The following is a 12,357-nucleotide window of genomic DNA, read 5'->3' on the forward strand; positions in this document are numbered from 1 at the left end:
ATTTGGCAGTGTTCCTTAAATATTCCTAGCACAGCGTCATCTAGTGCTGAGTGGAAGATATTCAAATAATTGCCATACAAAATAAAATATTAAATTAAAAAAAACATTTTTATTATTAATTATTGGAATTAAACCTTGTTTTTATTTATTATTAAAGATTCATTCACAATAAAGTAATTAAATAAGAGTAATTTGTATAATTGTTGTGATACTTTAGAATCTGTCATCTGTGCTCGGCCATCTTGATTAAGTTAATAAATTGACTGATTGTCGAATCAGAGTAGGTAAATGTTGTTTTCATACTACCTGCAACAAATAGCTATAAAAATTTTCATTTCACCACGTCACATTCGTGATACTTGCACTGGGGGCGCCGTCACTACTTGGAATCTATTTGGGCCATCGTTGTTCCGGGATCAGCTGTCATACATTTGACGTGTATAGAACACAAACAAGACTGTTTTTAGGGTTGATATGCTGGTAAGAACATGAACGGAACGTTTTACGAGCAGCTGGGGAGTGTGGCTGGGGTGTTCGAACAGTGGGGCACATGTGAGCGGACCGTAGTGGCCTGCGCTCTCGCTCGCCGGGTACCCTGGCCTGGGCTGCGGCTCGTGCAAAGGACGGTGGAAGCAGCTTTGCAGAATCACGTGGAAGACGAGCGTCTCGAACGAGATGCTAATGATGAAACACTCCTGGCCACATTGTTGGCGGCCAGAATCAGTGACGATGAAGAAGAAGGTAACTTTTAATTTTAAAAAAGATTATATTTTTTTTTAAATTTTTAAATAGGAGGGTATTTTAACTTTTACTTGAAAGTACATGAATTTCTTATAGTAACAAAATATAGATGCCAGAACACCTAACTAATTTATATTTAAAGAGTCAATTTTATTTGAAAAAATGAATAATTTTGCAGGTCTAATTTAGATATCTGGAATCACATACTTATTATTTATTTATGTCACATCTGCTTCCCAAAGGAAGGCTGCAGGCTTATTAGATTTTAACTTATTTTCTATTGTAAGAATAAACTAAATAACTTGGTTAAGTACTTGGTCGTTATTCTGGTTGGTACTTTATTTGGTCCGTACTGGATAGATTTGGTGATAAGCTAAGCAGTAAACTTTGATCTTGACACCTATTTTTCTTACTATACATTAATAATTATATTTAAGTTACAATTAATCAAAGGGTTAATATAGTTTTGCAAGTGATATGATGAAAAATAAATATTGATAAGTAGGCAATATTATCTAGCTTAAGAGATAACTAACAATTACATGTGTAAAACAATAATTTCATTTTTATATTTTTAGATGGTGAAAGACTGCGCAAGCTCTTGGCCTTGCTGCCTCTGCTAAAGACAGACAACGAGCGAGCCAAGAATGTATATGTGGGTGCAGCTCCAGCTCTAGTGCAGAGATGTGTGGATGCACCGAGACGCACTATAGCTCCAGATTTATGTCGACAACTTCTGTCATATCTTCTTGTACATCCTGCATTGTCTCTTCACGATCAGAGGTATTATACCTCTTCCTACATTTTCATATCTAAACTGAGAATCTGAGAATGGCTAAATTGTCTCATAATTAGTAACTCTTACCATTAGCTCATGAATATTTAAAAAGAAAGTATTACCATTCACATGCCTAGGTGATTATGAAGAATGAATTAGCATCTCGTTCTATTAGTCAAAATTCCAATTTGCTTTTCATTTTCTTTTAGACTCCATAATACTAAGGGTTTGCTTTCATACATATAACATGAATTTATTTTCTTAAGGTGTTTACATGTAAAGTGGTCCCTGAAATAATAAAGAGGAATCTTTCTATTTCTAAACAAGGGGAAATAATTAATGACTCTATTAAATCAAACTAAAATAAATACTAATTAATGGGAATGACTTTCGCTTATAGAATATAAGTGAGGATTAACTGTTTCAGGACCTTGACACAATGGCTACGCTATCTAGAAAACCACATCTTGGGCAACAGAAACTCAGAGTCTGTTTGGCAACAACGCATAGACCATTGTCTCCTCCCGGAGACTAACATTTGGAATACCAATAGCACCTTTAGACGCACCATTGGGAAGAATGTAGAATTTAGAGGAATACTAGACACGGTCGATCCCCCGTCCTATACAGATTTGTTGCAGGAATCATTCTCAAAGAACGGCAGAGACGTGGACATCAGTATAGAGGGAGACATCTTCGATCCGGTGATCGTTCAGCCCAAATCGCAGAGGTCCAATAGCTTAACCCCACCGTCGACCAACTTTTTACAGATGTCGTCCTCGGCCGAGAATCTGAGCGATGAACCGTTTCAGAAACCTCGAAGTTTCTCGTTATCCAGCGAACACAGCTTAGGCCACTTGAGGCCGATCGGCGTCACGTACGGGACCACCGGCAGCGAGACCAGACTGGACGATCTGAGGTCCAACAATTACACCGAGCACCCCGGGATGTCCACGGTGGCTCAGTGGTTGAAGAGTCTGCGTCTGCACAAGTACGTGTGGCTCTTCACCAACATTACGTACGAGCAGATGATGGCCATGGACGAGAAGCATTTAGAGAAATTGGGTGAGTTAGAGATTTAGAGAAAGTAGGAGGAGGCCAGGGCTTCAGGACTCGTAAAACAATTTGATCGGAAACCTTGCAGGCGTGACGAAAGGCGCTCGGCACAAGATCCTGCTGTCCATAAAGAAGCTGAACGAGCGGTCGGCCATCCTGGAGAGCGTGCAGAGCGAACTGAGGTCGGGGGCCGGGCCGGGGCCTCTGCTGCGGGCCCTGGACAAGCTCCGAGGGGTGATGCTGTCCCCCATGCCGCCGGCGTCCGACCTGCCCGCGGCCGTGGTGGCCGCGCTGGACGTGGCGTCCGAGTGTCTGACCGGGGGCGGAGGGGCCGAGGGCGAGGACCTCGCGGACCCCATGTCCCTGCACTGCTGGCTCGTCGAGAAGGTACTCGGTTCGCACCGAACGACACCCGCGAACGTCACGGAATAAAACGTAACACGAATGTCGCAGGCCCTGCACCACGAGTCCTTCCTCGGCGGGAGTCTGCGAGAGGCCCTCCGACGCCTCCGCCACCGCCTGCCGCCGAGGCAGTTCTTCCAGCACGTGAGCGACATGCCGGCGCATCGAAGAAACAAGCCGAGGTAGGGTCGACTCTGCTCCGTCTTCGGCGCCGACGTCTTCCTCCGTACTGATCGGTGATCGTCTGTCCCAGATGGCGCGCGGGGCCGGCCCCCCGAGGACGCCGCTGGACGCCCCCCACCCCCCGCGGCAAGTCCCACTCGTACCCGCCCTTCCCCCCGCACGCCCTGCCCCCCGCCGCCCTCCCTCAGCACGAAGACTACTCCAGCCTCGACGCCCTCTGCCTGCAGATGACGGAGCAGGCCATCGACTGAGAGACGCGTCTCCGAATCTCGGCTCCGCGTTCCGGGCGAGAGCGGGACGAGCGTTCGACGAAGGTTCCGAGGATTTCTTCGACAGACTCTTGTTCGTCGAGCGGCGAGAATTTAATGTGACATATATTCGTACATATTTTTCGAATCACGAAATTATTCAATAGTATATTTCAGAATATAATAACTCGAGTCGGACGTTTGAAACTCATTTATAGTCGATTTTTGACTATATTTGCCGTTTGCAGGCTTACGTTTGGTACGTTTGTTACGTTTCGACGCGCGGAAGGTATTCAAATACTGGACGTTTTGGGAGATTGACTTTGCGGGTCGCGCACGTCTCGTTCAAGATTTGTTCAGACCGAGGGACGCGGAAAACGAAAATAGACTAATGTAAAATCCCGCCCGGAGTAACATAGTCACGGATAGCTTTAAAAATCAATTGAAAGAGCGTCGTAATATATTTGTAACGAATTAGTCGATAAGGATATGACAATATTTCTTTGATATTTTTGCACTTCGATCACTTGCGTGAGCTAAGTTTTATTTATTCCTAGTTAAGGAGCGAATCGGCCATTTTTACTGTTTTACTGTTTTACGTGTACACCGAATACACCGAATACATCGACACTCCGCCTTCGCCTCTCGCAACGGAGCGACGCTACATCGAAATTGATGTTGTACGGGACGGTCGAAGATTCGTAATTGTAAATAAAGTGTAAAGATGTCGCAGTAAGTGTATGATAAGGGCTGTCCTGAATTTGTTTGGTGCTAATTTGCATTGATTTTTGGTTAGTCGATATAGAATAGCTAGAACGGTAGACTTAGGTTCGGCCTAACGCGGCCCCCGCTCTTCTTTTTGTCCCCGGGGATGGATGGGTTTGTGAGATTCACTCCGCAAAGCTGGTCCCGAAAAGTGCATTCGTTTGGACCTTTCGGTTTTAACTCCGCTTTCGCCACTCTTTCGACGATATCCGTCGGAGATCCCTTACGCAGCTGTCTTCATTTCGAGAACTACTCCACTCCTGTAGATTGCTTCTTACGATCTCAGTTTCACCATCTTCACTCCTCGGGAACGCCGACGAAGTAAGGGCGGGGGCAAATTGTAATTTTTAACGTGTCGTGTCTGTGATGTTGTTATTTTTTAGCTGCGAGATATTTTACTCGGCTCGATGGGACACACGCACGGCGGGTCATATGAGCTCGTGGCACTACGGTGGTGGTTTTGACGAGATTTCTTTAAAATGTACTTTGATATTCCACAAATGTGACGACGACGGACTTTGCGATTGTTTTCGCCAAATTTGGAATCAATATTTCCTGTTTAACCAGATTGTAGATATATCTGTGACACGATGACGTAAGCGTGCGACGTCACCGGAGCGGACGAGCCGAACCACCAATTCTAAAAGTTGCTCTTAACATTTTAGGCCAACTGGTTTCCTTCACATTTGTCTAACCTACTCTGCTTCAGTGAGGCCGCACTCCAAAACTGTTGTCGAGTTCACCATCAGGGTGTACTGAAAGAGTCACGCGGCTATTTGATACGTATAGATTATGAACGTAGAGAATCATAGCAATGTGTTCTTTGTTCTGTAAAAACTAAACTAAAAAGCGAAAGCAAACAACTGAGATTGCTGCTCAATCTATTAGTTGTCTATTGTCTAAATACAGGACGGCAAACAAAGCCGCCGGTCTCTCCCTACATTGTTAGCTAAAGTATTTACGTGGCCTTTGAGGCTTCGGGAAGATTATTTAAATGTTATATTTAGAAAGACCGGTTAACATATTGTTGACGTCGTTCGAGTGGATGATTTATAAAACCGCGAAAAGATTTTTTATTATTATTGTTATGGCTTGCAATAAGATTGTTTTGACTGGATCAAAATTCTTTTGATTGTCATATTGTGTGCAATTTATTTTTATTAAATTATATTACGGTTATTATTAAATGGTTATTTCTACATTGTGTGATAAATGTATTGCAAATCTTAACTAATTATATTTGAAGGGGTTTTCATCTTTGTTATATTATTATTCATTATTTCTCTGTTGACTACTTTATTTCTCAGGGACTGTGATAATCTATTATTGACCTAATGAATAAAAAATCCTCTTTCTTACTATTTAATCTTAGTAAAATACAGACCTTATGATACACGATACATTTTTTTGTATTTAATATCAACACGCCTACATTATTCAAATCACTCAAAATATTTATACCCGGGATTGATCCCAGATTAAATGTACAGTTTATCACTAATTTTGGCACTTTTATTAAACATATATTATTGATATAGCTTACATCGCTCGGTGCATAAAACACGATGTTAACGTCGATTCGAGATCAAACATTATTTCGAGTCGGTTGACACAAAAGTTGACTACCCTGAGGTCAAAAAGTGCGCTCACTCCAGTGAGTTTCCGTCCTGCCCTTCAGGCGATTGACCACCCCGCGACGGTCCAAGCCGAGGTTCGAGTCTCACCGAAGACGCCCTTGCTCTAGCCGCGGGATAAAACGCCATTCTGGCCGAGCTACGCTTGCCAAAACAACCCGAGCTGAGCTGTAAAGGCCCTTAAGGCCAACAGCGAGATCCCATTCAAAAAAAAGAGTCAAAAAGTGAATCAGAATCTGATCTAAAATCTTTAAACATAATGAGTCTGATATAACTTATTCACTTAACGATATAAGAATTTTTAGATATAAAAAATAAATCAATAGATAATGTATCTCATTCTAACGCAAGTCACATAATAATTTCGGCGCAATGGCATTACAGCTACCCAAAGCTTATGAACAACGTTAAAATCTAATCGGTCGGATAAATAATACTTAATGCATACAAATGTCAAAATGTTGAATTTTAGTAATCTTTGAAATGAACAGAATAGCTACTAGACGTACCGCCTGAACAGTACGCTGACGCTGTGTATAGTGTACCAGTATGTTCTGTAGTCTCATACTGTAGTAATTGTCGTATGTATTATCTATGTTTATTGTTTACTTACTAAACTCGAAAAAATGCATTAAACCAGAGAAACAAATTCCGGAAATTTCAAAGAAAGAATCAAAATCCAATAAATATATCGAAGTATTATATAATATAATACTTATTGTTTAAAAAAATCGTCGATTTGCAACCACAATTCTCCTACTTCCTGTGTCCTACGTATAGCAAAATAATTTTTGTAGGCTGAAAAAAATACATTTTTTTTTACTTTTGACGATTATTATGTTACAATTGCTTTACTGAAATGGTGAATATATGCAGAATTTGCTTAGATAAAGCTGGGACTATTTCTCTTTATGCTGCGCAACCAAATGAAATTCAGTACTGTACTAAACTGGCACGATTTATAAATGTATCAATGAATGAAGACGACGGTTTTCCTACACATATCTGTGAAGATTGTGTAGTAGAGCTTAACACCTGTTATAAATTTGTGCTTAAATGTGAGGCTTCAGAAAAAGCTTTAGAATGCTTGAACCCTGAGAATTATGATTATCATTATGATTTAAAAATTGAATCTGATGATATTAATACTGAAGAAACAAATTTCACTGTTGCAGACAGATGTGTAGATCAAAGTGCAGCTGTTAAACTTTTTCCAGACACTGTAAATGTTATAAAAGAAAGTAAACATGAAGAATGTAAGGTGAAAAAAACTCGAAAGAGGCTTAGCAATAATGCACAAGCACAGTGTGTGGTATGTGGACTACTTGCTAAAAGCAATTCAGCCCTTGAGATACACATGCGTGTTCACACAAGAGAAAAACCATTCATATGTGATCAATGTGATGCTAGATTCACATGCAAAGGTAATTTAAAACGCCATATAGATGTCTATCATTCTGTCAGAGAACGCAAGTTCACTTGTGAAAAGTGTGGAAATAGTTTCTTTAGTAAAAATGACATCATAACTCATATTCGTGTTCACACTAACGAAACACCATTTGCTTGCATGTACTGTCCTAAGAAGTTTAAACAGTTAACATCAAGAAATCGCCATCAAACCATTCATACAGGATTGAAGCCTTATGCTTGTCCCCTATGTAACAAGAAGTTTGCTCATCGAAATCTGGTGGTAAAACATCAAAGTGTCCATAGTGATGAAAGGAAATTCACATGTCACCTGTGCAATAAATCCCTGAAAACTAAGTCAAGCCTCAGAGTGCATATGAGCTTGCATCAAAGAGAGAAAAAAAACATCTGTAGTATTTGTGGGATGTCATTCTCCATGAAAGGGAATCTACAGAATCATATAAGAAGAGTTCACTCAGAGAAATCGGGTCAATGCAATGTCTGTATGAAAACATTTTCTAATCTGGAAGTACATATGAGGCGGCACACCGGAGAGAGGCCCTATGTTTGTCCTATTTGCAATGTAGCCTTCGCCCTTAAAGGTGCATTAAAGTACCACATGTTTTTCAAACACGAGAGCTGTAATAAATTTAAGTGTACAATGGATGAATGCAAAAAGACTTTTCCAACAGCATATATATTAGAGTGCCACCTGTTGAAGCATCATTCAAAGAACACACCCTATGTTTGCCCATACTGCCACAAGGGATACTACCGCACTAGTGATCTCACAAGGCACATCAAAACTCACAAGTTTGATGTTTAGACCTATATGTATATGTATAGGTACATGTACATTCTTATTGAAAGACTGATTATAAGTAACATTTATAGTGTAGAATGCAATACTAGTTAGTGTGAAATAAGACAACAATTTGTAATCCTGTTTGCTTAGATCTCATGTCTTATATACTGTAGTAAAAGGAGTGTTAAAGTATGAGCATAATGCATTAGTTACATTCATGCTATTTATAGGCTTATGTATAAGATATTTATTGCTAAATTATACTGAAACAGTAGTACTAGTTATTTATCTAATTATTATATAATCCTATTAGTCATATAATGCTTTTTTAAGCAGAAAACTTTATATTTTACAGTAAATTAAATTAAATATGAGTCCTACCTCTTCTTTTTGTCACTTCAGTGTTTCATTATCTTTATTGTTGTGACAATGTATTAAAAAATTAACTTTATTTAGATCAGTCGTACATTTTATGTAGTTGTGATTTAATTCTGAGCAAGAGGAAGAAACGAGTATTCAATAGATATTAAACACTTGCCGTTCACGAGACCATTTCATAATTATTATAATACATTGTTTGTATACAGTATTTTATTTTAAAAATATTAAAGTACATGATATTGGATAAAGCATTTATACCGACGCGGCACACTTGAAATTTAAACCACGGATTTCCGCGCCACTGATTTCGAAGGGACTGTAACTCACAACCTGACGACCGTCTGACGTTTCCCCTACAGGAACAGTGGACAGGATGTATCGTTTCTATCCCACTGCTCCCGCAAAAGGGTAGGGTATGTTTTTAGGCTATTCTGAGTAGGTAAGCTTCATGTTTCTTGACATCCAACGTTTATAGTAGTTTAAATGATTACTATCATTGCTAATAAGGTATACCTCAAAATAATTTAGGGAAAAGTTAAATTCTTAGAAAATATAAATGTCACAGCTTACAACCATTACCTATTTAATATTATTTGTAGAAGCTGCCTCGCCTTTTTTGCAGGCGTTTAAAAAGTTAAAAAAAATTAACAAAACTGTTGTTAATGTTAATACATTCTCATCATATTATTATTATTGAAATTATAGCATTCCAAGATAACTATAGATATTGTTTTTTCTTCAATAATCCATGTAGGGCCTGTGGCAATAAAAAGGGAGCGAGTTTCTTTGCACAGGTAAATAAATCTCTCATTGCCGCTGATGAGCCGCGCGGTGCGTAGCTCTAGGTCGGCGCGCGACGCCGGTCGTGACACTCCACGGTCCGCACTCCGCGCTCCGCAGAGGACGTTAGCCTGTGCCGGCCGACTGACGTGTGTCGCAGTTCTTCTGTAAACAAAAAACTTGCTTAAATCGTGGCAGGTGTCGCTACCGTCATGTGTGCATAGTGAAGTTTTGTGCTCGTTCTATTTCCCGTTCAAGGATTACTTAAACATGGGTGAAGTAAGTATTTATATCTATGGAATTTGCTCTATTTGGTGGTCAGCAACTGGAAGGCTCGCGCGCAAGTTCGTAGGTCGACGCTCGGGATACAGTTTATAACGACGCCGACTCGTGTTTCTGCTATAATTACGCGCTAAATAACTTTGGAAATGTTTGTGGGGCCAAAGAAAGCTCTTACGGTGCCAATGGGACACGGCGAGCGGCGCGTAGATTAGAATACTGTTATACATCTGATAAGAGCCTATACAATATTATTTGCTTTTATTACCCTCGAACGTTCTTGCAATAATAAATGAGTGGCCATTGTCTTATCTATATAATAATGCCGGCTATCGACCGATTTCATTTATCACCACCACTTAACAAAAGAACCTTGTACGCAAAACTGTCTCTTTAGATAATCAGTTTTATATTCTAAAAAATATCACTATATAGTAATAATGCTACATTACACGTCTTAAATGTCCAGAACATTGGTTTTCTGTATTTCCTTAATCGTCTTCCCTTATAGGCTCACGTTAATAACTTAAACTAGGCTCGCGATTTTGTATCTTTTATCGTACAAACTAATATTATAATATAATTAAATCCTTTTGATAACAATTTATTGAAAGGTAAGTGAGACATATGAATCATTAAAATCTTTCGTTAATAATATAAATTGGTAAATTGTAGTTAAATTTACATTTGACTCACTAAATCAACAAAAATAGTTATGAATCATAATTTATTTCATAGTTTCACGTTTGTTTTTATTACATAAATTATGTAAATATTTGCATCACCAAAATACTTATTGATTACTTTCAAGTATCAAAAAGTCGTTTGTTTTTTAAAGTTACGGTAAAATCGCATACGAAAACAAAACAAATACGATTTTTATATGTTACATTCTCGGCAAAGATGTCCAGCCACGTAATAAGCCACGCGTTTTATTTAAGTTTAGTTGTCAAAGTTTAAATAGTAAATATTTATTTTCCAGTCATTGCTGAAGGAAGATCCACTCTCGAGGATCCAGAGAGAAATTTACGAGGTGACAGAAAGAGAGAGGGAATTTAAAGAAGGTCACTTTAGAATAAACAGGCTTATGTCAGAATCTACAATTGACGTTAACCATCAGAATGGTTACGTGAACGGTAATGGTTTAGACAACCCTCCAAAAACCCTCAGTAGAGCGGTTTCTACCTCACAGTTGTTGGGACCCATAGCACCTTCTCCCCCCACCACGAACACATTACTGAATACGAATGGTTACACTCGTAGATTTACGCCTCAGTCTGGAACAAAAGGTTTAATGCAGAGGTTTATTGCAAATAAAGGGAAACTGCCCGTCACTTCTCCCGTAGGACCAACTTCTCCTACACCGCTAGCAACGACGCTTACCTTCCCAGCTCCCATCGCTCCGGTTTCTCCGACTATCGCTTCGGCTGTCGTCACTCGGACACCCGAGGGTAAGCCCGTTAGAAAAGGCTACGTTCCAGTAGAAGAGAAAATACAAAAGGAGCTACAAGAAATGAAAAACAGAGAACACGAACTAAAAAAGATGAGGAAGAAACAGAAGCCATTCGACTTAGAACTGAGTGATAATGAAACAACTTCCGAATCTGAGGATGAAGAAATTCCCATGCCGGGCAAGTTGAAGGCGACTAAATCGATCGGGGAGTTATATGAAGCCTTGAATGACGAACTAAGGTCGCCCTCGCCTAGGAATAGCTCCGGCCACGATTCGCTGGGCAGCCTGAAGCCGGCTAAGTCCCTAGCCGAGCTGTGTGAACTAGGTCCCGGTCAAGAGTTCCTAGCGCCTAGCTCTACCCGGCTCATAGCCCAGTGGGAGTCTATAATCCAGCAAAAGCAAGAAGCGGGCGCCGCTTAGATGAGACTACGACTACTCGTTAAAAATAACTTAGGGCGTGTGACGCGAAAATTGTATAGTAAACAAAGTTGCCGTAGCGTGTCGGGCGTGACCACGTGTGAGTGAGTGCACCATATGGACAGCGTAACGGATTGGGCATTTCGTGATCGTTAAACTCCAACCTAACGGTATGTGTCAGAGTAACTGTTCGATTTCTTATTTTTTCGGCCAATCGATTGTAAAGTAATTAATTTTCTCTGCGAACAATGCAAATGATGGTTATCCGTAGCGACAGTAATTATTAAATCGTTGGAAAGCCGATACGGATAGATCATATGGTGCGGTGTGAGTTGTGAGATAGTTTCATCCCATTGTTACATATTTCTGTACCCTATTGAGCAGCTTTTTATGAGCTTTCCCGGTAGAATGTACCTTTCTTCGTAAACTTTCAATCATTCGCATGCGAAACTATAATAAAGTAGGATTGTTGTGTTATTTTGTTTTATATTTTCTGCAAAACAGCAATAACAGTCAGAAACACAAGTGAAGTAGTAGTCAGAATTTGTTCGTATTGACTGATATTGCCTGGTTGCATTTAAAATTAATGTCGCATTGTTCATTATTGAATTGAGCTACTGGAGATACTTTCACGTTTTATCGTTAAATTAAACCTGATATTTTGTATTATTGTTATATATATATATATATATATATATATATATATATATATATATATATATATATATATATATATATATATATATATTATGATTTAATTCCAGTAAGGTTATTAAAATCATATTTAAGTAGATATTTATAAAGAAAATGCCTTTTTAGACATTTTAATGTAAGAGTACTTACTTAGCCAATGAATTAATGTTTAATAAACATTTAACTTATAAATATAGTGCCTTATTTTGTATAGAATTAAGCACAATTTTATTCTTTTTAAACATCTACTATTTGCATTTTTTATCATCGCTTTAATCACTCGATTGTGTTTTGTACCAATTTTATATGAATATTGAACCTGATATAACGATTAC

The 12,357-nt window shown here is 39.2% G+C and overlaps 3 protein-coding genes across 4 annotated transcripts; all 3 read left to right on the forward strand.

Annotated features, from left to right (window-relative positions):
- The first annotated feature begins 251 nt into the window (after window positions 1-251).
- Window positions 252-5,428, forward strand: LOC123708093 (protein Smaug). The gene is made up of 6 exons (XM_045658601.1): window positions 252-741; window positions 1,320-1,524; window positions 1,947-2,584; window positions 2,664-2,962; window positions 3,029-3,159; window positions 3,231-5,428. Exons 1-6 carry the CDS (start codon window positions 489-491, stop codon window positions 3,409-3,411), a joined length of 1,707 nt encoding a protein of 568 aa, XP_045514557.1. The 5' UTR covers window positions 252-488; the 3' UTR covers window positions 3,412-5,428.
- Window positions 5,429-6,331: 903 nt separating this feature from the next.
- LOC123715736 (gastrula zinc finger protein XlCGF57.1-like) lies at window positions 6,332-8,282 on the forward strand. The gene has a single exon (XM_045670992.1). The coding sequence runs from the start codon at window positions 6,667-6,669 to the stop codon at window positions 8,038-8,040; it is 1,374 nt and encodes a 457-aa protein (XP_045526948.1). The 5' UTR covers window positions 6,332-6,666; the 3' UTR covers window positions 8,041-8,282.
- Window positions 8,283-9,223: 941 nt separating this feature from the next.
- On the forward strand, window positions 9,224-12,015 carry LOC123711920. 2 transcript variants are annotated; one of them, XM_045664786.1, is made up of 2 exons: window positions 9,224-9,459; window positions 10,442-12,015. In XM_045664786.1, the coding sequence occupies exons 1-2, from the start codon at window positions 9,451-9,453 to the stop codon at window positions 11,330-11,332; spliced, it is 900 nt and encodes a 299-aa protein (XP_045520742.1). In that variant the 5' UTR covers window positions 9,224-9,450; the 3' UTR covers window positions 11,333-12,015. The 2 variants fall into 2 exon arrangements, with proteins under 2 accessions (XP_045520742.1, XP_045520751.1); XM_045664795.1 differs by lacking the exon at window positions 9,224-9,459 and adding an exon at window positions 9,819-10,073.
- The last annotated feature ends 342 nt before the right edge of the window (window positions 12,016-12,357 follow it).

The sequence above is a fragment of the Pieris brassicae genome, chromosome 1 (assembly GCF_905147105.1).
Source record: "Pieris brassicae chromosome 1, ilPieBrab1.1, whole genome shotgun sequence".
NCBI lineage: Eukaryota > Metazoa > Arthropoda > Insecta > Lepidoptera > Pieridae > Pieris > Pieris brassicae.